Below are 23,397 nucleotides of genomic sequence, written 5' to 3'. Positions count from 1 at the left end.
CATAACCTGAACCCCGTCACAACCCTGAGGCGCTGCAATTGTTGACAAGCCTTGGCGTGCCACAAAAGCTACGCTTAAGGTCGTAACCTTCCCAAAGCCCCAGCGCAAATTCACTGACCTTGGTACCGAAGGGGCCAAAGGGTGAGTACATCGCTGCTGGAGAAGGCCATGCTGCTGTTCCGCCCACATAAAGTAAATGGAAGGGATTTCAACCTTCGGTGAAAGACAGCTTCAAATCTTCCCTATTTGTTCTTTCAGCTGGCAAGACAATGGGGAAGCGAGCCTTTAGGAAAGGCCGCTACGGAGACCACATCCTACCTGTAGGGAGGTGACATGTGGATATACCGATATGGACTGACCCAGGGGGCAGTACTACATATGGAAGGGGTCTCTGAGGCAGGTCCTACCTTGGAGTAGGGATGGAACGGCTGCCAGAAGAGACTGACAGAACGGTCTGTCAAGGGAAGACACGGGTTTGCCAAGAGGGAAACCTTACCGTGGAAGAATACACATATGGGATTACCCGTAGGGAACCCAGCCATATGGACACCTAGCCCAGTACAGGGGCTGACCGAACTCCGGGCATGCTAACGCCAGTACTGGGCCTGGCGACAGACTGCTCCGCCAAGTCTGACGCCGAGGGTGCTGGAGGATGCTCGACCAGGGTACGCCAACCGGGGAACTCTACTGGGAGAAGAAGGCGCTCACATCCCCGTGTTAGGGGGAATGGTGCAGCAAGCGAGACACCCAGCCAGCCCTTCCCGCCAATTACCTGTTACCCAACACACGGGAAGAAACTGGCTCTACACGGAGGTTGTAAAACCTCGTAAAAGTGTTAGGTGTCGCCCAGCCCGCAGCTCGACAGATGTCTGCCAGAGAGGCGCCGTGCGCCAATGCATAGGAGGAGGCCACACTCCGTGTGGAGTGGGCCCTCACCCCCAGGGGGCACGGCTCGCCTTGGGAATGGTAAGCCGAGGCGATGGCGTCCACTTTCCAGTGGGCCAACCTCTGCTTAGAGACAGCCTTCCCCTTCTGCTGACCTCCAAAGCAGACCAGGAGCTGCTCAGAGCTTCTGAAGCTCTGGGTGCGGTCCACGTATATGCGAAGCGCTCTTACGGGACACAGCAACGACAAGGCTGGATCTGCCTCCTCCAGGGGCAGCGCTTGCAGGTTCACCACCTGGTCTCGGAAGGGAGTGGTGGGAACCTTGGGCACGTATCCAGGCCGGGGTCTCAGGACAACGTGAGAGTAGGCCGGCCCGAACACAAGGCACTCTTCACTTACCGAAAATGCTTGGAGGTCCCCGACCCTCTTGATGGAAGTGAGCGCGATCAGGAGCGCTGTCTTGAGAGACAGGAACTTCAGCTCAACCGAATCCAGCGGCTCAAAGGGACCCCTCTGAAGTCCCGCCAGGACAATAGAGAGGTCCCAGGAGGGAATCAGGGGTGTCCTAGGAGGACGTAACCTTCTGGCACCCCTCAGGAACCTAACGATCAGGTCATGCCTCCCCAGGGACCGGCCGTCCACTGCATCGTGATGTGCTGCAATGGCAGCCACATACACCTTCAGGGTGGAGGGTGACAGCCCACGCTCCAGCCTACCTTGCAGGAAAGAAAGCACGACTCTGACCGGGCATCTCCGGGGGTCTTCTCGGTGAGAAGAACACCAATTCGTGAACAGACTCCACTTCAGAGCATAGGCCTGCCTCGTAGAAGGGGCTCTAGCCTGAGTGATAGTGTCTACCACCGCTGGGGGCAGATCACTTAGGTCTGCCGCGTCCCGTCTAGAAGCCACACGTGGAGGTTCCAGAGATCTGGACGCGGGTGCCAAATGGTGCCAAGCCCCTGAGAGAGAAGGTCTCTCCTCAGGGGGATGCGCCAGGGAGGGGCTGTCATGAGGAGCATGAGTTCCGAAAACCAGGTCCGGGTGGGCCAGTAAGGCGCAACCAACAGGACCTGTTCCTCGTCCTCCCTGACCTTGCACAGTGTCTGTGCGAGCAGGCTCACTGGGGGAAACGCATACTTGCGTAAAGCCCGAAGCCAGCTGTGTGCCAGTGCATCTGTGCCCAGGGGGGCCTGGGACAGGGAATAGTACAGCTGGCAGTGGGAGGACTCGTGGGAAGCAAACAGGTCTACCTGGGCTTCCCCGAATCGACTCCAGATCAGCTGGACTGTCTGGGGATGGAGTCGCCATTCCCCGGGGAAAGTGAGCTGTCGTGAGAGCGCGTCGGCTGCACGATTGAGCTCCCCCGGGATGTGGACAGCGCGCAGCGACTTGAGCCACGTCTGACTCCAGAGGAGGAGATGACGGGCGAGTTGAGACATGCGACGTGATCGTAACCCGCCTTGTCGGTTGATGTACGAAACAGCCGCAGTGTTGTCCGTGCGGACCAACACGTGCTTGTCCAGCACTAGCGGACGAAACCGTCGCAAAGCTAGATGCACTGCCAGCAACTCCAGGCAGTTGATGTGCCAAAGCAGTCGAGGTCCTGTCCAGGACCCTGAGGCTGCCTGCCCGTTGCATGTCGCGCCCCAGCCCGAGTTGGAGGCATCTGTTGTGACAACAACGTGCCGGGACACTTGTTCTAAGGGCACACCGGCCCGTAGAAAGGCAAGGTCCGACCAAGGGCTGAATAGGCGGCGACACATCAGTGTGATGGTGACACGATGTGTACCGCGGCGCCATGCCCATCTCGGGACTCGGGAGTGTAACCAGTGCTGAAGTGGTCTCATATGAAGCAATCCGAGTGGCGTGACTGCGGCTGCGGATGCCATATGCCCCAGGAGCCTCTGAAAGTGTTTCAGCGGTACCACTGTCCTGCCTCTGAAGGAACTCAGGCAGTTCAGCACTGAGTGGGCACGCTCGCTGGTGAGACGTGCCGTCATACTCACCGAGTCTAACTCCATACCGAGATAAGAGATTCTCTGCACAGGGGAGAGCTTGCTCTTCTCTCGGTTGACCTGAAGCCCCAACTGACTGAGGTGCCGAAGCACGAAGTCCCTGTGATCGCACAACTCTTCTCGGGACCGGGCCATAATGAGCCAGTCGTCGAGATAGTTGAGGATCCTGATGCCCACTTCCCAAAGTGGGGCAAGGGCGCCCTCCGCGACCTTCGTGAAGACACGGGGGGACAGGGAGAGCCCGAAGGGGAGGACCTTGTACTGCCATGCCTGACCCTCGAAAGCAAAGCGCAGGAACGGTCTGTGACGAGGGAGGATAGAGACATGAAAGTACGCGTCTTTCAGGTCGATCGCTGCAAACCAGTCCTGGGGCTGGACGCATTTGATAATGCGTTTCTGCGTCAACATCCTGAACGGGAGCTTGTGTAGGGCCCGATTCAAGACTCGCAGATCCAGGATAGGTCGAAGGCCACCGCTCTTCTTGGGCACGATGAAGTAAGGGCTGTAAAACCCCGTCCTCATCTCGGCTGGAGGGACCGGCTCGATTGCATCCTTCGCCAGGAGGACAGCAATCTCCTCGCGCAAGACAGGGCCGTCCTGGACTGCCACCGAAGTCTCGAGCACGCCATTGAACTTGGGGGGTCGCCGGGCGAATTGAATCGCATAGCCGAGTCGAACCGTCCGGATGAGCCAGCGTGACGGGTTGGGCAGCGCAAGCCACGCTCCCAGATACCGTACAAGTGGCACCAAAGGGACAGTCGACATACCCGCAGTGGTGCAGCGATGGGGAGTCGTGCCGGAAGGCCCAGAAGGCACTGCGTCCTGGGTCATCGCAACCACACTCCTCGTGTTCCCGGAGGAACTGGCCAGAGACGCGTGGAGAGGCGTTGCGTCTCCGAACCGCGACCTCTTGGCCGCTGGCGAAAGGGGGCGTCGTGGGTGAGAGTGAGGAAGCTGTGCGTTGCTCATTGTCAAGCCACGAGCCTTGCAACTCGGAGGAAGGAGAATTTGCTCTTTTATTGAAAATGTGGGTACGTCCAGTGGCGGAACAGAACAAAACAGAAACTGAAGATTCTTCGCCCGGCCCTCCTCCGGGGGAAGGAGTGGCGCTGTCTTCGCCATCTCCTGAAGAGCAGTTCTCCGCATCTCCGAGTTGCCCGTGTCAGGGCCGCTTGGTCGACTTCCTCGAGGACTTCGCGGCCGGGAGTGACACGGGGGGCGCCGCTCTCCTGCGCGGGGCTCGACGCGCCGGCCTCGAAGAACTCTCGGCACGGGGCGGAGCTGGTGTGGAGGACGCAGGGGGGCGCCCACGGCGACGAGCAGGCTGAGGCGCTACCCGCGACGGAACGGTGGCAACCGGAGAGACACGTCGGGGCAAGATGTGCTGGATGGCCTCAGTCTGCTTCTGCACCGCCGAGAACTGCTGGGCAAAGTCCTCGACAGTGTCGCCGAACAGGCCTGCCTGGGAGATGGGAGCATCGAGAAAGCGAGCCTTGTCCATGTCTCTCATCTCAGCCAGGTTCAGCCAGAGATGCCGCTCCTGGACCACCAGCGTGGACATCGCCTTCCCGAGGGACCGCGCCGTGACCTTCGTCGCCCGTAAGGCGAAGTCAGTCACCGTGCGCAGCTCCTGCATCAACCCCGGGTCGGTACCACCCTCGTGCATAGCTTTGAGTGCCTTGGCTTGGTGTACCTGCAGGATAGCCATGGCATGCAGTTCAGAGGCAGCTTGGCCCGCAGCACTGTAAGCCTTGGCAGCGAGCGCGGCCGACAGCTTACAGGCCTTGGACGGGAGACGCGGACGATTCCTCCAAGTGGCGGCGTTTTGCAGGCACAAGTGCACCGCAACCGCCCTCTCCACCTGGGGAACCTCCAAGTACCCCCTGGCTGCCCCGCCGTCGAGGGTGGTGAGGATGGAAGAGGGAGACGAGCGGCTTCTGGCCGTGAAAGGGGCCGTCCACGACTTCGTCACCTCTTCATGCACCTCCGGGAAGAAAGGCACCGGAGCAGAACGAGGTTGTGAGCCGCGTCCCGCGCCGAGAAACCAATCATCCAGCCGCGAGGGCTCGGGACTGGGCGGTGTGGTCACCTCCAGCCCGATACTCACGGCTGCCCGGGCAAGCATGGCCGACAGCTCCAAGTCAGATTCGGCAGTGGCGACAACACCCGAGGGGGGCAGCCCCGCCGAACCCTCATCCTCAGAGGTCGATAACCCATCCCCCGATGCCGCGATCGACATCTGATCTTCGGGCGGCGCACCGAAAGACACGCTGGGACCGCCGTGAGACGGCCCAGCAGAATCAATCGGCAGCTGCACGGGACAGGCGCTGCGGGAGGAGTGAGAGGTCCGTGGGGCGTGGCCCGGCGGAGAAGCTCTCACTGTAATCCTCAGATCTCCCAGAGCGCCAGCCGGCGGCCCTCTGCTCGAGCCAGAGAGACCGGGACGGGTGGCGACAGAGGGGTCTGCTGCACTCCCCTTGAGGAGTGAGAGACGCGATCGCAGCGCTGCCATGTTCATACGCCCACAATAGACGCATGAATCATCCACGAGCGCAGCCTCAGCGTGTTGGACGCCCAGACACTGCAGACAACGCTCGTGACCGTCAACCGAAGACAGGAAACGACCGCATCCAGAAGGACACGGACGAAACGGCATCTTGAAAAAGACGCGAATCGTCCGTGATTTGCTCTTTTAGAGAACTGTCTCTTTTAGCCGAAGCGCCCAGGGGAATCGCCGCTCGCAGGGACACCACTGTAACGCGCCGTCACACCGACCAGGAACAGCTCTACCAAAAACAAAGATGAATGGCTTTGTAGTGATCTTCTTCATCGACTACTCGGCTCCGAAGCAAAAATCTAATGAGTGGATGCACCTGTCGCCCTATTTATACCCGCTGGCACGGGGAGTGGCTCAGGTGTGTTAATCCACTTGCCAATTTCATTGGCGTTTTCTCTTAAAATCAGAGATGATTGGCCTCCCAAGTGAGACCCCATTTGTCGGTCGACATAACTCGTAGTGACCGACAGATAGGGAACTGAGAGTTTTTAAGGTATCTACTAAATCCAAAATCTAATAGTCAGAGTTCTTCTAATTGTCAGAGTTTTCCTTTGTGCCCACTGGTGAACACAACCCAGCTATTACTTGTTTTAGCTTTTGCGTAGACCTGCATTTTGCACTCTATTTTACCCCAGCATTGCAGGAACTGACTATCTGCTCTCTTGATTTACACTGGCAAGCAATGAGACATTGAACACGCTGCAGTCCTTGAGTGACTGATTTGATTAACATGCTCCTTCACGGTAGGCAAGACGAGATCTACGACTGCCAGCGGTTGCTGTTGTTAGCAAGAGGAATCTGGTCTCAGCCCGCTGGCTTTTCTCCGCCCGTCTCTCCTCCCTGCGCACCTTTATCCTAAATTTAATGCCCAGTTATGAGAAGACGACAGTAGAATATAAATCATACCAAATCGACACCATGAATTCTGCAACACAGATCAGTGATTATGAACAAAATGGGATTTCTTTGAGGGTGCTACACAAAGCGAGGACAAGTAGGAGATTAATTGTCCCGTTACACAAGGGTTAATAGTTTGAAGAGCAAATGAAGGTCAAGTCTACAGTAAAAGTTCCCCGGATCATTTTTTTTGTGTGTGTGTGTGTTGCGATGACGACCGTTTGCATCTTTGTTTGCGTCTCCAAAGCACGTTTCTGGCCTGCCACTCATGAATTAGAGATTGATAGAATTTGTGTGGCTTTACGTAACATCAGAAGTGCTGACACATTAAACCGAGGCAAGTCTTAGCAACTAGGACTATGATGGTGAGCAGGGTATCAAAGGAAAGACCAACTATCTTGTGTTGCCATTAAAGTTTCATGGCTGTGGGGCCCCTTTTTATATTGAGCAAAGGAAAACCACGACTCAGGCAGAAGCTTAGTTATTACCATTGATGAACTTGAAACAAATGGTGTTCCAAATAGCACCCTAGGCCACAAAAAATAAGGGCAATAAGCTTTTATCTTCTTAGTTCTTTTAGCCTAGAGGTGACCTAAATTTCTCTCTTCTTCAATCAAAAGTTAAAATAGTCATAATTTACTCTACAAAATTCAGGCTTGGAACAACAAGAATGTCTTTCTTTTATTGACCACAAAATGAGATTGTCAGGATGTTTCAAAGCTCTTTTTCATACAATAAAAGAGAAAGATGACCTAGGATTACCTTACGTAACCCATTGTCCACTGACAGACTCCCAAGCGTTATGTAAATATCTAAATCTACAATAATGTAAAAAAAGAATAATAATACACACACACACACACACACACATATATATATATATGTGTATATATATATATATATATATATATATATATATATATATATATATATATATATATATATATATATGTATATATATATATATATATATGTGTGTGTGTGTGTGTGTGTGTGTGTGTGTGTGTGTGTGTGTGTGTGTGTGTGTGTGTGTGAGTGTGTGTGTGTAAAAGCTTAAATGTATTTTATTTAATCTACATAATATTTCAGCAATATTTTTAATTTACATTCAGTTCAAATGCCCCTATTTTGCCATTTTGAATATTGTCTTTCATACAGTGTGTAATGTAGCAGTATGTAAATGTAAATGATCTGCAAAGTTTTAATGCAAAAAGTGCATGATATTAAAAAGAAGATATTAGAAAGTTTTTGTCTCCCAAAAGTCAAAAAGGAATTTGATTCCCACTCTGTCAAGGGCTAACACATTTGCATAATGCCCAGCTAAATTTAATGTTGGCTGGCCACGAACAACTTGACACCACCCTCAAACACTGTAGCTCTGTGTTGTAAACTTCATGTCGAGAAGACGCTGTGAAAGTAAATTCATTTTATTTTCACTTCCAAATGATGAGACTGCAAAGAGTCAAAACATTTTTTTTTCACTGTACCTAAGCAATACAACCCCAATATTTATTTATGTATTATTATTTTTTTTGTGTGTGTGTGTTTGTATTTTACTGATGACTGCTTTTCTAATCTTGAGTAGTTCAATGTGGGATTCACAAAATGCTTACTCTTGAAAGATGGCTTAGTACCCAATTAATTTAAACCAGCTGACTCCACTGAATCGCAAACTGTAAGTATAAGAAATAGTGATTTAATGATTCACCGTGAGCCAGTTAAAAATGGGAAAAATTATGTTCTGATGTTAAATGAATCATGATACATTTGGGGGTTGGAGTTTATGTATCTTGAATGTATCTTTGAGGGGATATTTTCTTTTCATCTCGTCTTTGTATAATTTCTATTAAAGCAGTGTTCATGAGCGCTGTGCTGCTTTGTTTAAAGCGGTAACCAAGGAACCGCTGTATCGCTGCTGTTCCAAAAGTGCCACCTGCTGTCAGAGAGTGAATCTGCGTCTCATTTAGAGCTTCTGCTCTGTTTTGTGCAGATATTTTATGTAGTATAGTTTCACAAAACTAAAGTCAGAGCATTCTGTTTTTGTTTTAAAATGTTTATTATGTTATATTTAATTTAGATTTTTAAAAAACTGCCCATGCTGCATGTGTTCAGCATCTTTGTTTGGATTGTGATTCAAATGCAGTGGTTGCCTTTCATTTTGAATGGAAAGAGCACAGTTAGCCTTTCTTTATTAGAAGTCTGTATTATATTTATATTTTTGTCTAATTTTGTTTAGCTTTAGGGTTTGTTGTAAAACTTCAATGTAGCTTTGTTATTTGACATATTTTTGTATGTGCAGCATTTGGATCAAGCAATAATAAATGGACACCTTTTCATTTATAATTTGTCTTAAATATTATTTTGTTTAGAAAAACAATTTGAGAAAAAATCGAATTGTGAAATCAGTATTGTGAATCGAATGGTGAGTTGAGTGAATCGTTACATCCCTAATGATAAATTATATTTACAGATTTAGTTATATTTTCTATTGAGCATTAGAAATACAGAACTATGGCAATGGGTGTATCATTTCCAACATGCATTGAATGTTTTAATCCAATCAAAACAGACTGGGCCACCTGACCAATAAGAGCAGGGTAGGCTCAGGGAAAGGAGGATTTGATAGAGAATGAATCTTAGAACCGCTTTGAATGAATCGTTTGAGAATCGATGGAAAATGAGGTGATATTAAATGCATATTTTGACACTGAATGCATGTAAACCTATTTTTGGAGACTCCAAAAACAATATTAGGAAGTTAAAAATGGCACAATAGGGGCACTTTATATATTTTAGGTTAAACTTGATGTACTAAAATAATTAAAATAAAATGAATAGAATCTGAAAAAATAAATGTAAAAAAAAAAAAAAGTAATTCTTTAAAAGTATGACACCAGGTTTCAGAGCAAATAAAGGGTGTTAAAGTGAGATGCTGTGGGTTGGTCTAACGAATGCCTTAGATAAGATAACACACCTCTGAAAGCTCGGAGAGGAGCCAATGGGAGTAATCACAGAAGAAATCAATACTCAGCAACAAGCCAGCACACAGGAAGGAATCACTCTCAAAATAGCCACAAATCCAGAGCATGAACATTACAAAAATGTTGTTTCCCTACTAAGGTTTATCCAAAAATCCAAAAATGTTCAACCTCTGATTTGTTCTCTAAAGATTGCCTGGGAACTGAGTTATATTTCCATTTAAATAATGTATTTTCTTTTATTGTATTTATTTTTGCTTTAATCAGTACGAAAGTACACAAAATCTACTTCAATATCTAAACTAAACCATATTCTCCATTCCTCCATTCTGCTGAATAAAATGTAAATAATCATTATTACATAAACACATGCATGACGCCTAACAGCTTCCATGAAGCATCTGAGACTGCTCTGATCTGACAGCTTCGTAGTAATTACTGAAGCTGTGATTACAGTCCTTATCTCTTTTTTGATTCAATCATCCCATTGATGATCAAACATGTTACGTGACACCCCCTGGGTAGAATGGTTTTTAATGACGGGAATGGTTTTCTTTGAAGAAAAATCTTAGAAGCTAACATGAGAAGCTAACATGATACTCTAATTACTGTACATCTAGCTCGGATAGCATGCACTGCAACTGATTGATTTTAACAACAATTTTATTTGTATTTTTTTTTTGGGGGGGGGGGATAAACTGCTTTTGCAAAAAAAAAAAAAAAAAAAAAAAGCATACCAAAACAGTTTCAATTTTAAATAATATTGTGATTTTAAATAATAAAAAAATATTGTGTAGTGCTCTTTTTCAAATTAGTTCAGACCAATCAGGTCTGGGCTATATGGCCAAAAATTTATAAAAATAATAAATGATAATAATCATAATCATATTAATCACTAACATGAAAAAATATATAATGTATATTTAGCACAGTTTGTACTGCAATATTAATAATATAAAAATGTATGTCTCTTAGAAGTGCACAATAAAATAAAAATTGCAACAAACTAATTTTTTTGTAGTATGTTTGAGTTTTATTTAAATTAGCCATTGATCTTCCATAGTAGCATACATTAAGATCAGTGTACAGTTCAAAACACACATATAGCACCCCAATACCATGGTTAAAATTTAACTATCAAAAAAAAAACAATTATATACCGTAATTCCTCAAATAAAAACCGGTAGTCAAATAAAAGCTAGGCCTCTTATAGTGGCCAGGAGGGTGGTCAACACGGACAAATAAAGGCCGGTCTTAAATAAAGGAAAACCTTTCTGACTGCCTTGTTATGCACAGAGTTTCTCCTGTTTGTCAGCACTGTTTCATCTGGCTTTAAACTAGTTTAAAACACAGAGTAATTTGTGTTCTCTGAATTCAAGCACTTCATGCTGTTAACAGCGCTGTTTAATGCTTGCGTGATCGAGACTTATCAGCAAGTAAACTCATCTGCTCTAGTAAGTTTGCACTGCAATGCTGTTTGAACTCTAAGCAGAGCAGATAAATGCTCTGTGTGGTGCGCTTCAAATGAGTAGTGCTGTTTCCTTCCTTTTGGCGCATAAACATTATAAAAACATTTACTGAACTACTGTATTTTGTAATTCTTTAAGTGAGCAGTCTTACAGTATATTTACAGTTTTTCTCTGTCACTTTGGTGCATTTCTCAGATCAGAAATAAAATTCTCAAAACTAGGCCTACTTGTTCAACCTCCACATCATCTAGTCCCTTTGTGCACATCATAAAAGCAGTTTATCATTATTTTGAACAAGTTGCGATTGCTTTGGTGCATTCATGCAATTGATTATGTATATTTTTCTGTGGTTTCCTACATCATCAGTTGCTAATGTCATGTTGCTCCAAATGTATTATGTAGTTCTCTTTACAATAGTCTTACCCCATCTACCCTAACATTACCCCAACATCTAGTCATTAGTTGATCGTACAAGTCATTAAATGCAAAATGGTTGATCTAGTTTTCATAAACTGTCAAAGCATTTTTTCTACACATTTCTATTAGACTTTTTTTAAATTTGCCATGAATTGTGGAGGAATAGGAGTAAGGATGCATGGTGTAAAGGTACAGAGGAAAACCAGAGGATAGGGCAGAAGGGGCCAAGGACATAGGCACATATCAGATGAAATAAAGGCCACTGTGGACCATGCTGTCAATCATGGCCTTACAATGGCTGAGGTGGGATTCCTGTGTTTGCCTTTGTAATTTCGTATTTTCGCCTTTGTGCCCATATTTATTTTTTCTTTTCTATATCAAAATAATGTTGAAATGTGTTTTTTAAGGGTAACTGGGAATTCTATACAGTCTTTTTCAATCAATGCACTACTTACATACAGTAGTGTGTAAATGTGTACTTTTAACATGGATATATAGCATGCATAAGAAGTGCAATAACTGTCATCCTAACTGTTGCCATAGTTAATGTCAGGTTATTATGCACTGTTGTATCTTGTTTGTGAACAATGACACAATGCCTTTTAATTCTGATGGCACTAATATGTTCATTGGAATAATCTTGAGAGATGAACTAAAGATTTTGAGTAAGTTGAGCAAGTAAGAACCAAAGTGACTGAGAAAAACTGTAATTGACATTTAAGTGGTTGTGTAATCAGATTAATTTACTAAATGTTTCACAATTTATATTCTCTTTTTAATAATTGACAAGCATTAGGATATGCAAATACTGTCATCAGACCACTTGCGGCATTTTTTAAATAGACAGACAGACAGACAGACAGACAGACAGACAGACAGACAGACAGACAGACAGACAGACAGACAGATAGATAGATAGATAGATAGATAGATAGATAGATAGATAGATAGATAGATAGATAGATAGATAGATAGATAGATAGATAGATAGATAGCATTTTCTAAAAGTGGCCCCAGAGCTGTGGAATTTGAGTCTCTCTGGTATATGGTTTTACTGCCCCAGGGTTTCTGAAGAATCTCTAGAACAATAAAAGGACAGTGCAATCCGGGAATGACATCCACATCAACACATTGCAGCACATGGCTGCTTGTCAGGTGGCAGACATCCATCACAGCTGAGGTCAAAGTTCACAACTTCTACCTTCTGAGTGGGATTGATGTCTCCACAGGGAGCCATTCACTACTGTCTGCTGATCGTCCCTTTTCATGTCTCCTATACATCAATCTGCCCTTGCGCTTAAGTCACAGCTCTCGGCAGAAAGAAAGTGTGAAGATAACCACGCTCAGCAAAAACTCCAAATCAATTGAATTTGTTTTGAATGAGAAAGTACCAAAGTTTGTATAAGTATTTTCTAATTTTAATTACAACCATTCTGGGTTTTACTGCATGCCAAGACGCAGTGATTGGAAGGACAATATGAAGGGAATGCACACGTACAATAATGGACTGGTTTTTGCTCATTACATATCCCATAACTTTAAACCACAAGCCAAATTTACTTTAAATTACTTTTCAGTCACTATATAAATACTGACCTCTTTTGAATCGGAAAATCTCTCATCATCAACTCCAATGGGTCTGCAGCATATTATGCATTATCAACAGCTCTGACCTGATACAATATAAGCATGTTGACTCACACCGTGTGGCGTCCCCAAAGGGAAACATTATTGCAATTCTAATGACCACTGAAATGTTTAGCAATGAAGCATGTCTGAGCTGTGAATTTGTATAGCCTGATGAAAAATGGATGAGATTATATTCCTTGGAATAAATCTCGGACTTGTCCTTAGTTAGCATTCAGTGGATGCCATGCCTAGCTGAACTACTCTGAACAGAGCGGGCACATCTGAATCTTAGGGGGCGTGAGAGAGCAAGTGCTTGGGAAGCTGGACTGACGAACTTTAGTGGTCATGGTTCAAGTGAGAATAGAGTGCATGAGGCCAACTCCACTATAAACTTTAGCCTGTTAATCTAATGGTATTCTTGCACACTGCAAAAGGTGCGGTGTCAGCTTTTCAGTTCAAGTCCACAAGGATAAGTATCCAACAGAGAACATGCAAAATCTAACAGAATCAAAACATAGTGGACCAAAATATGAATATTGAGCTACTTAGCATGGTCCTGTTAGCATCTGCAACCAACCTGCTCTAAAAAGCATTTTTCTCAATGTAAATTTAGGCATATATTTTAAATAATATACCAGCTGAGCAACTGGCAGCAAGATGAATGGGAATGCTTAGAAACAGCTCTCTCTAGACCTTCTTCTAATTTACAAGGAACCTCAGGAGAGTGATAGATCCTTTGAGAGATAAAGTCAGGAAAAAGTAGAGTCTGCTGTTAAAACCACAGGATCCTCACTGTTGGTTTTGCCTGATTCTAAAGCTGCCATCAAGCTAAATGAGTTTTCTTGTCTATTGGAATGCAGCTCTATTTAATTTCAGCTACGCAAAGGAGCAAAAGCTTTGAGGTCTATCGTATTTTTCATAATGTAAGTCACCTTTTTATCATCTGAAACAATAAAAAAACAAATTAGATTTGAGGAAAAATGCTTTCTCATACTCTCATAAAAGTCTTCCAAGAAACATTTGCATTCTCTCACAGAATATAAGCATTCTCTCACAAAATATTTTGGTTCTCTCGCTAAAGTATAAAGTAAAGTACATTCTCTCAAAACATTTGCATTGTCCCTCAAACAAATTGCATTCCCACAAGAAACATTTGTGTTATCTCGCAAACATATTTCTTTCCCCCAAGTAACATTTCTCTCACAAAACATATTCGTTCTCTCACAAATGTTTTGCATTCCCCTGAAAAATTCTGCATTGTCTCACTGATTATCCATTAAATTTTGCACTCTCTCACTATTTTTTTTTTTAATTCTTGCCAACAATTTGCGTTCCACAAAGAAAATTTGAATTCTCTTACAAAACATTTACAAGCTCTTTGAAAAGTACTGCATTCCCCGGTGAAACTTTGCATTTGCTAGCAAAAGCACTGAAATCAATGTTTTTCCTACCACATATTAATTCCCTCACAAAATAGGCCTGGGCAAAAAATCGATTGAATGAATTAATTCAAATTTTTTGTTACAGGTGATTTAAAAAATCATCTGTTGTTTGGAACTGGGTCTGGAAATCATCTGGGTTTGATGCGACAGACGTGGAGCAAGAGACCCCACGCTGCCTAAAGCCCATCGCAGTCAAAAGCAGCAGGCACCAGCCGAATATGAAAATGGGGGTTACATTTGTCTTGCTTTTGATTAGGGCTGCTCCGATCACGATCGGCCGATCGTTAATGTGCATCTCGTCAGTAAAGCCGGTTTTCTAATCACGCTGCCTTCACACTGGCAGTTGAAATCAGCTCTGATACGGCTACGAAACAACCAGAAGTCATTCATTTCCAATGGAGATTCGCAGACCGCATGCGGATGGCTACGAACCGGGTCCGTACGAGTGCGGTGCGAAAAAAATAGTGTCCGTTGGTCATCCGTATGCGTACAAAAAATTTAACTCTTGCGAAAGGCTACGGACGGTTCCTATCTGACAATTCCAGCGAAAGTTGGCGTTGCTATGGTACTGATAAACAAACCTGAATTCATAGCTTTTAATAAAATAAATAATGATTTTATAACGATAAGTTGTCATGTCATTTTTTTTCATGATTTTCTAACATTATAAGGGCAGTTAATACAATTAATCTCTCCGCCATTTTTGTTCTACTCGCTTCTGAAGCTTTTCAGCGATGTAGTACGACGTCCACTGGGGGAGTATTGCGTATTACGGAGCGGATTTCAACTGCCAGTGTTAAGGCGGCGGTAAATTCCCTGTTACTACAAGGAGCCATAACTGAGAAGATGTGCAAATCCACTTCATTTTCAGCGTTTATTTGCGCATCTTCTCAGTTAACAAACGGCTCTGTGTAGTAACAGCTGCTCTATGTGAAATCACGCACCTGATGGAATTTAAACCGCTGATTAGAGAACCTGCTTTACTGACGAGATGCGCATTATTAACAACCGGCCGATCGTGATCGGAGCAGCCCTACTTTTGATTAAATAAAAGCAAAATTTGCTTTAAGTTGTCTGCTGTTTGTACTTATTGCTTTCCTTAAGTAGGGGGGAAAATCGGAAAAAAATCAGAAATCGAATTAAAAAAAAATAAATCGGAGATTTTATTTTTAGGCCGTATCGCCCAGACCTATCACAAAAGTGTCACAAGTTAATGCAAAGTTTGCTTGGGGAAGGCAAAAGTTTGTGAGTCAATACAAAGTTTCTCTGGGAAATGCAAAAGTTTCACAAGAGATTGCAAAAGCACTGAAATAAAGTTCCCTTGGGGGCACTGTATATTGCAAAGCAACTTATACAATGCAATAAACTTGAAGAATAAAAAAAACAAGCACACATTTAGACTGGCGAGCCCAAATTTATTTGTATAGTACGTTTCCCACACACTGGTGGTTTAAGTTTAGCTTTGAATATGTTTAAGCTTGGCATTTACAATGAATGTTGTTTATAATTAATGCCACTACAATTTACATTTGTTTTATACTGGTATTTTTCATTTTAAATACCAAGCAACTTATTATTTTTGTTTTTGGAAAAAATTCCATTTATTGATTGTGGTGTATTTTGCCGGTTCTCCAAAGAATCGAACTCAGTCAGGGATTTTTCTCTCAGAAGAAAAGACTTTATTTTAAGCAAAACAAAGCCGAGAGGTCCTTGCAAGGAGATCTCCAGAAAAGCTAGGTTGCATCTCATTATATACCCTATACAGGGCGTTTCCAAATAGTCAAACTTTTCCTTATGCTTGCAATTTTGATCCCTCCATAGGGAGGAGAGGCCCCTACTTGTATTGGTATAATGAAAGGCCCCCTTTCTGTATGTCTGGCCATATGTTTCTCTCAGTTCTGAACATTCCTGCACGTAAGCATATTCCTTTCTATCCATTACCTATAGGATTATAATGGAAAACAACTAGCAACAAAAATGGCTAGATTCACATTGATTATTCTTGATTGATTAAAATCTTACTAATAAAAATCTTCCACATGATCTAGGGAGACTGCTTTTCCAGAATATCCAGTACTGCATACCTGCTCCATATCTCAGCATGAATGGTTGCCATATTTGGCAATAATGCATGTGAGTAAGAATGTAATGTAAGAATACCAAAATAAAGTTTGAGGTAGGTATTTTTTGCAAAGTGAACAAAAAGTTACAATTTTCTCAAAATAACACTGCAGAGGGGAGAGCAACCCATGAACATTAAGGTTGAACCCCCCATAAATAATGCTAACATGTACATATCTGTACAATTTTCATTGAAAGAATGATTTACAAATGTTTCCACACTGGAAAAAAAGGTGTAACCAAATAAATCAATGTTCAGCCTGGAATATTCTTTCTTCATCAAACCTAGAGGTCAAATGCAAATTAAGCCTTCAACCCAGACAGACTTACTGTAGGGTAAATGTATAGCTTAGTGATGTTGAAATAATACACTGTACGGCTAATTCCTGTTATAGTCTAGCTTCTCCAGTCATTTCAGTGAGGACAAAGAGTAAATCATTTCTATATCGACTTTACTTTGTGCACAGGAGAAAATGTCATGCTGGAACAAAAAGTCCCTTCCTAAACTGTTGCCACAAAGTTAGCAGCCCATAATTCTCCAGAATGTCACTGCTTGGTGCAGCATTAAGATATAAAACATGCACAGCTTTCAAAACCATTAAGGCAGGAGTCCATCTACTTTTGGTAACATATTTTAGTTTGGTAATTTATTTTAGTTTCACACAATACATTTTGTCTTTAAAGGGGGGGTGAAATGCTCGTTTTCACTCAATATCCTGTTAATCTTGAGTACCTATAGAGTAGTACTGCATCCTTCATAACTCCAAAAAGTCTTTAGTTTTATTATATTCATAAGAGAAAGATAGTCTGTACCGATTTTTCCCGGAAAAACACGAGTGGCTGGAGGCGTGAAGTGTGGGCGGAGCTAAAGAATCACGAGCGCCAGTAGGCTTTTGGGTTGAGCGCGTCTGGAAGCTGTGACACCGTGAGGACAAAACAAACCATGGCTAACAGTCAGATTCAGCATATATTTATGATCTAGAATCAGTTCCAGAGATCCAACACACGATCGTGATCCTTTTTCATTGGGATTGCATTATCCTTAAGAAATAAACGATACGCAAACCCGGCGTCAAACTGGACCTTGTTTGTAAAACAAGCAACTTCGAAATGCAGGGAACAAACACTTGCACAACTCCGTTGATGCTCTGTAAAAATAAACTCCATCCACTGGTCCCTTAATGCTGTTTTTTCTTTGGTAATCTGTGCAGGGTTGTCTTGCCCTGGCAACCAAAAACACACTCCTTTTGTGACATTTCGCGACGCTCTCGCTCTGATCAGTGAATGTCTGTTGTGCTCTCAGTGCTCTGCTATACGGGAGCGTGCGCTCTTCCGGCAGACGTGCCCTCAGGACCCATATAAGGAAATTCCGCTCCATCTAACGTCACACAGTGCCATACTCGAAAAAAACTTTCCGAAACTTGTGACAAACTGGAAGTAGTATTTTTGGAACAAAAATACTCCTTCAAACGTACAACTTAATTTGTGAAACTTTGTCCATGTTTAGCATGGGAATCCAACTCTTTAACAGTGTAAAAAACTCAGTATGCATGAAATAGCATTTCACCCCCCTTTTAACACTTGAGGGTTTAATAAGTCAGAATTCACTGACAATCTTCCCTACAGTAAGATCTTAGCTTGAGAACCACAAAGACTGTATAGTTGAGTCAGAATCATAAACAAATCAGTTTGATAGGAAAATGAATCATTAAGTCTGATTTGCTAACTGGATCAAACAATTGATTGACAACCAGCTCAAAAGAATCATTCTGGAGGTTACAGCTCACGGGAAGGGGAGATTGGTTGGACTATTTTCCATACAAGGCAGTTTGATTACTTAAATATAATTCACACATATGCTATGTTTAGGTTACCTTATGGTGTCCATCTGTTTTGGGGCTTGATGGCGGTGATATTTATATACTACTGTTGTAAGAAAAAATTGTTCTTCCATAAAAATTAGTATTTCGTGTTCTATATAGCAAATGATAATAATAATAATAATGTTTATAGGTAAAAAGCCCCGCACATGGCATGCAGGGGAAAATAGTAGGCTAAATCGTGTGCACGATTTACTAATGAATTCCATAAATGTACTAAAACGTGCACACGTTTTGCAAATCGAGGGAATGCAATAGTAAATCGAGGGAATGAATTAGTAAATTGTGCACATAATTTGTTTTTATTTTTTTGCATGTCATGTGCGGGGCTCCGTATATAGGTTCTAAATGTTATGAAGGTCAGTAAATAAAATATAAAAATAAAAAAAACGACTTCTTTTGCAATGAACTATTTATTTAACAGTAAGACAAAAATATTTTTGTACCCAGAAAATGAGTGTGTTCAAGTGAAATAAAAGAAATATTACTGAACTGAAGCCTGAATGGATAAGCTGTTTCCAACTCTTTGCAGGGGAAGGATCAATATATAGAGTTTCTCTACTTTCATATCAGTGTGCTAAATCGATAAAACACTAGAAAGGGGAAACATCTACGCAACAAAAAGGTTATTCAGTAAACTCCAGTTGTGTAAAGTGTGAAAGGATATTCACACATATCCACAAATATCCCAGATCGAGTGAGAACAGAGTCCAGCTGTGTTTAGACGAGCTGGAGAGGCAGATTTCATACATCACAATCTGCAAGAAATTTGAATATATCATCCTGTCATACCGAGTCATTATGGTTTCTGCAGAGGCAAACATATCCTACTAGTAGTGCATATTATACATTGACTATGCAAAAAATAAAAAGTCTGTAACAATGTAACAGTTAATGCATGTGTTACATTCACATACATTGACGGTTACAATGTTACACACAGTATGATTTTTCTATTTATTTGCAGTGCATTCTGGGATTTTTCATTTTCACGCTGCCTAACTTTTGGAACATCAGGAGTGTGCCTACATAGGCAGGACACCAGCTTATGAAACAAAGTTTATGAGTTTTGGAAAGCACAGATATCATCATCTAAGTTTGATGCCAGACAGTCATGAAAATTCATGAGGGAGAACTTACCTTCTGAATCTTGAGAATAGCTTGCAGCTGTGAGCAGAAGAACGCCAATGCCTATTCCCAACCATTTAAAGAGCCACGACCTCTGTCGCATCTTCATGTATTACAGCATGCTCACCTGTGAACATAAAAGAGACCGATTACGGATGAAGTGCTTCTCTCGCATATATGAGCCTCATAATGGTGCCTGCACCATTTAAGATGCACAAGTCATAAGCCGTATAATTGGTAGCCTTTAAATATAGTGCACTTCTAGACAGACTCTAGGGGGATTCAGATGCCAAGTGACCATTTGATTTTCATCTCTTTGAGCAAAATTATTTACCGTTTGTCATTAAAAGCAATCCCAAGGACTTTGAAGTTTACTCACTGAACATTCTAATTAATTCCGGTATCAAAACAGACAATGATACCAGCTGAGTCAATTTCCCAGCCATAATTACTCGAGTCATTTTATGTCATAAAAATAATAGAGTTTGGCTTTGGGGATGTTGCATCAAACTGAAATCCTCGGTAATAACAGTGGGCAGGAAGCATTTGCTGCATGCACATATAACCTTTCCCTTTGAAGTCAGCAGAGAGATAGATAGCGTTCTTCGTGCGAGAGATATAACAACCTACAGCAAAGTGCAGCTTTGAAGTTTGCAACATGTCTGAGGGGTCAACGAACTTCTTCCTGGAAAAGACTCAAAGACCAACATGCTTTGACAGGTTTGGATGGAAGGAAGAGATAAGCTTTGCTCCTAGAGGAATAACATCAATTCATTTATATTATGACTAATCAGAGGTGACCGAGTCAGAAGTGAATCTTACAATGATAAGAGTCTACATCATATGAAAGAAAATAGTTAACACAATCAAATCAATAGCAATTCTTTAAAGCTGCAGTAGGTAACTTTTGTAAAAATATATCTGTTAAACCTTTCATTATGCCCTGACAGTAGAATATGGGACAGATAATCTTTGAAAAAATCAAGCTCCTCTGGCTCCTCCCAGTGGTCCTATTGCCATTTGCAGAAAATACATCGTTCCCTGTAAGAAACAACCAATCAGAGCTGCGGTCCGTAACTTTGTTTGTGTTCAAAATGTAGAAAAATGTATATAATAAGCGAGTACACCATGAATCCATTTTCCAAACCGTGTTTTTAGCTTGTCCTGAATCACTAGGGTGCACCTATAATAAGTGTTTATATTCTAACTATTTTAGATCGCTTCTGGAGTACCGCGGCGGAGTAACCCAGTACCTTTGTGATTCTTCATAGACATAAACAGAGAGAAGTAGTTCCGGCTATGATGTTCTTCTGCAAGACGCAAGCAGTTCTGTTTATTAACCGCTAGAGCGTCAAAAGTTACCGACTGCAGCTTTAAATAAGGTCAATTTTAGTGAAGGATAGAGACAATAGTGCTCGAAAACACTGATTACTGAAATAACATGGTACCCAATTTTACTTGATTTTGACAACAGCGTTTCCATTTCATCAGAAAAAAGTTCTAAACAAGTGTACCGTTTCATTTTTACGAACTCTTAATTTTATTTCATCACCCATTTTACAAGGTTTGTTGGTTAAAACCATAAACAAGTTAGCATTCTGTCACTTCCGGTTCCATCATTCTGAAGTCTAAAGTGAATGGGTTTTTGGTTAAATGCCTGCAAGGATATTTTCACGTTTTGTTCAACAGCTAAAAATACACCAGTAAAACCAGAAATGTGATTTTTTTTCAGCCCCATTTTTTTTAAAGCTTTTATTTGTCTTAAGGTGAGACACTGCAGGCAAAAACACTGTTTTTTCAAGCACCTGTCAATTTTGAGATTTTGGGCTTTTTGGTTTTTCATAAAGTGCTTTTTCAAATTAGTGGAAGGAAAACATCTAAAAGACACTGTTAAGTGTTTCTTTTATAGCACTTTATCTGTTTGTGTCAATAGATTTCAATTACAAAACATATTTTTAAAGGCCGTTTTCTCAAAATGAGTTTTTTCTTCAACACTGAGCCATAAATCTCCACTTCAGTAGCACTTACACACACCAAACTTGACATTTTTATTCCTGTCTATATTCTGAAGGTTTTTACAGAGGGATTTGTTCATATATATTTTCTTGGATTATATACAACATTTTATTTCCACCAAAATTGTGAAAATATATTGTTTTCTGGCTGTTCAAAGTATTTTCTGAATTATGGAGTGACAAAAAAAGATAACCAGAATTCCCTCTGTAAAATCATTTGACTCTAATATGTCAAAAAAATTAAACAAAAAATTTGAAACTGACTTCATCTAGTGTTCAGATTTTTGCACTACAAATTTATGCAAATTAGCACATATTTAATTAAATAATGCCTCATTTGCATATTTAAACATAACATTTTTGAAAACTTATAATACAAAAAATCTTTGCAATAATCAAGGTAATCAATCAACTGGGTAAGTAAGGTGATAACTATTAGTTATTTTTTTTCCCTATTCACCTGCAGTGTCTCGCCTTAAAAAAGGCAGCTGCTAACAAGTGGCTAAATGGAACTACAGTGATTTTCGGAGACTCATTATGATTCTTGCCAACTATGCTGACTCAAATTTAAAAATAAAGAGTAAAAGAGTTGTTGGAAGCTTAATGGTGGTGACACTGGAGTCTCACAACTGAGGTGTTGCTTTATAGCCCACAATTAGCTTTTTAGTATGAGACATTGTATATTGGCTTTGAAATTCATAAATGTTGTGTTCATTGGTGAACAAAATGTGCACAACAAACAATATAAAGTATTGTCTTTTGTTGGCCACAGACCTTGTTTTCTGCAATAATCCAAAAGCCAAATGGTTTTTTGTCGAGAAGAGCCAGGGTGATGCTAACTTTCAGGTTGATAAATAAAAAATATATATCACAATAATATTTTCGGTGCATATCTTTCAGTCCTGGTGTGATATGCAAAATATTATTTTGTCAGACTCAACCCTGTTCAATAGATGGAGCTGAGATCAGATGCTGTGTTTAATGAAAACAGGATTCATGTTTCAAATCTGTTTTATGTTAGTTTTGTCAATACTGATTATAAATATATTATATGACAGTGTATTTTTTTTTCTATCCGGCTATGTTGGCCCATATTAAGTAACAGGCAGGCACAACCAGAGTATTCTATACCTGTTTCTGACACTATGTCACAAACACAGCCTCTGTGGCTCTCTCCGATCACCACCAGAGGGAACCGTCACCTGAGTATTAACCTCCTTCAAACTACATTTCCCATACACCCCGTACCTGGGGCTGATTACCTGCACAGGTGTCGCTCATCTTCATCCCCTATTTAAGGAACTCACCCTGTTCACTCAAACGCGAAGTCTTGTTTTGCCCATGCAGACATTACCGAGCGTTTCCCCACTGTTGGATCTTCCGTGTATGACCTGGACTGTTCATTGGACTCTGATTCTCTGCCGCCTGCCTTATCGACCTCTGCCTTGTTCTCTCGCCTCTGCCTGCCAGCCGCCAGCCCTGATTCTATGCTCTGTCAAGGTTTATGATTGTGATCTGTCTACATTGTATCCAACGCCCCTGATTGACCTGTTTCTGTTTACTCTGTGGATTATTGAAATAAAGCTGCTTATGGATCATAACGTCTCCGACTCAGCGTTACAGAAGACTTCGCCAGATATTGATCCAGCGGCTTTCTTCCAGATCACGGCAGAAGTATCCGCTCAAGCCGCGGCGCTGACAGCACATCAGCAGCAGCTGAATCGACTCACCTCTCTCACCGAAGAGATGATCCGAACCCTCCAATCACTCCGCCTGCAAACCCCGGAGGGAAACATTCCAGCAGCACCTCAACCTCAGCAAATGGCCGCCGCCATGACCACACCTCCCGCTTCAGTAAGCCCGCGCTTGGCGTTCCCAGGAAAATTCGATGGATCACCAGCCAAATGCAAGGGGTTCCTATTACAATGTTCCATGTTCGTTAACCAACAACCCTCGTTATATCC

At 42.6% G+C, this 23,397-nt stretch overlaps 1 protein-coding gene across 1 annotated transcript in view; it reads right to left on the bottom strand.

Annotated features, from left to right (window-relative positions):
• LOC113056339 (protocadherin-15-like) overlaps positions 1-23,397 on the bottom strand; it is a 197,242-nt gene that overhangs the window by 161,316 nt on the left and 12,529 nt on the right. Inside the window, exon 2 of the mRNA XM_026223068.1 lies at positions 19,431-19,545. Coding sequence (XP_026078853.1) covers positions 19,431-19,527 — 97 coding nt within the window. The 5' untranslated portion in view covers positions 19,528-19,545. The remainder of the gene's footprint in view (positions 1-19,430; positions 19,546-23,397) is intronic.

The sequence above is a fragment of the Carassius auratus genome, chromosome 37, assembly GCF_003368295.1.
Source record: "Carassius auratus strain Wakin chromosome 37, ASM336829v1, whole genome shotgun sequence".
NCBI classification, from domain to species: Eukaryota; Metazoa; Chordata; class Actinopteri; order Cypriniformes; family Cyprinidae; genus Carassius; species Carassius auratus.
This window is presented reverse-complemented; position numbering and strand designations above follow the sequence as displayed.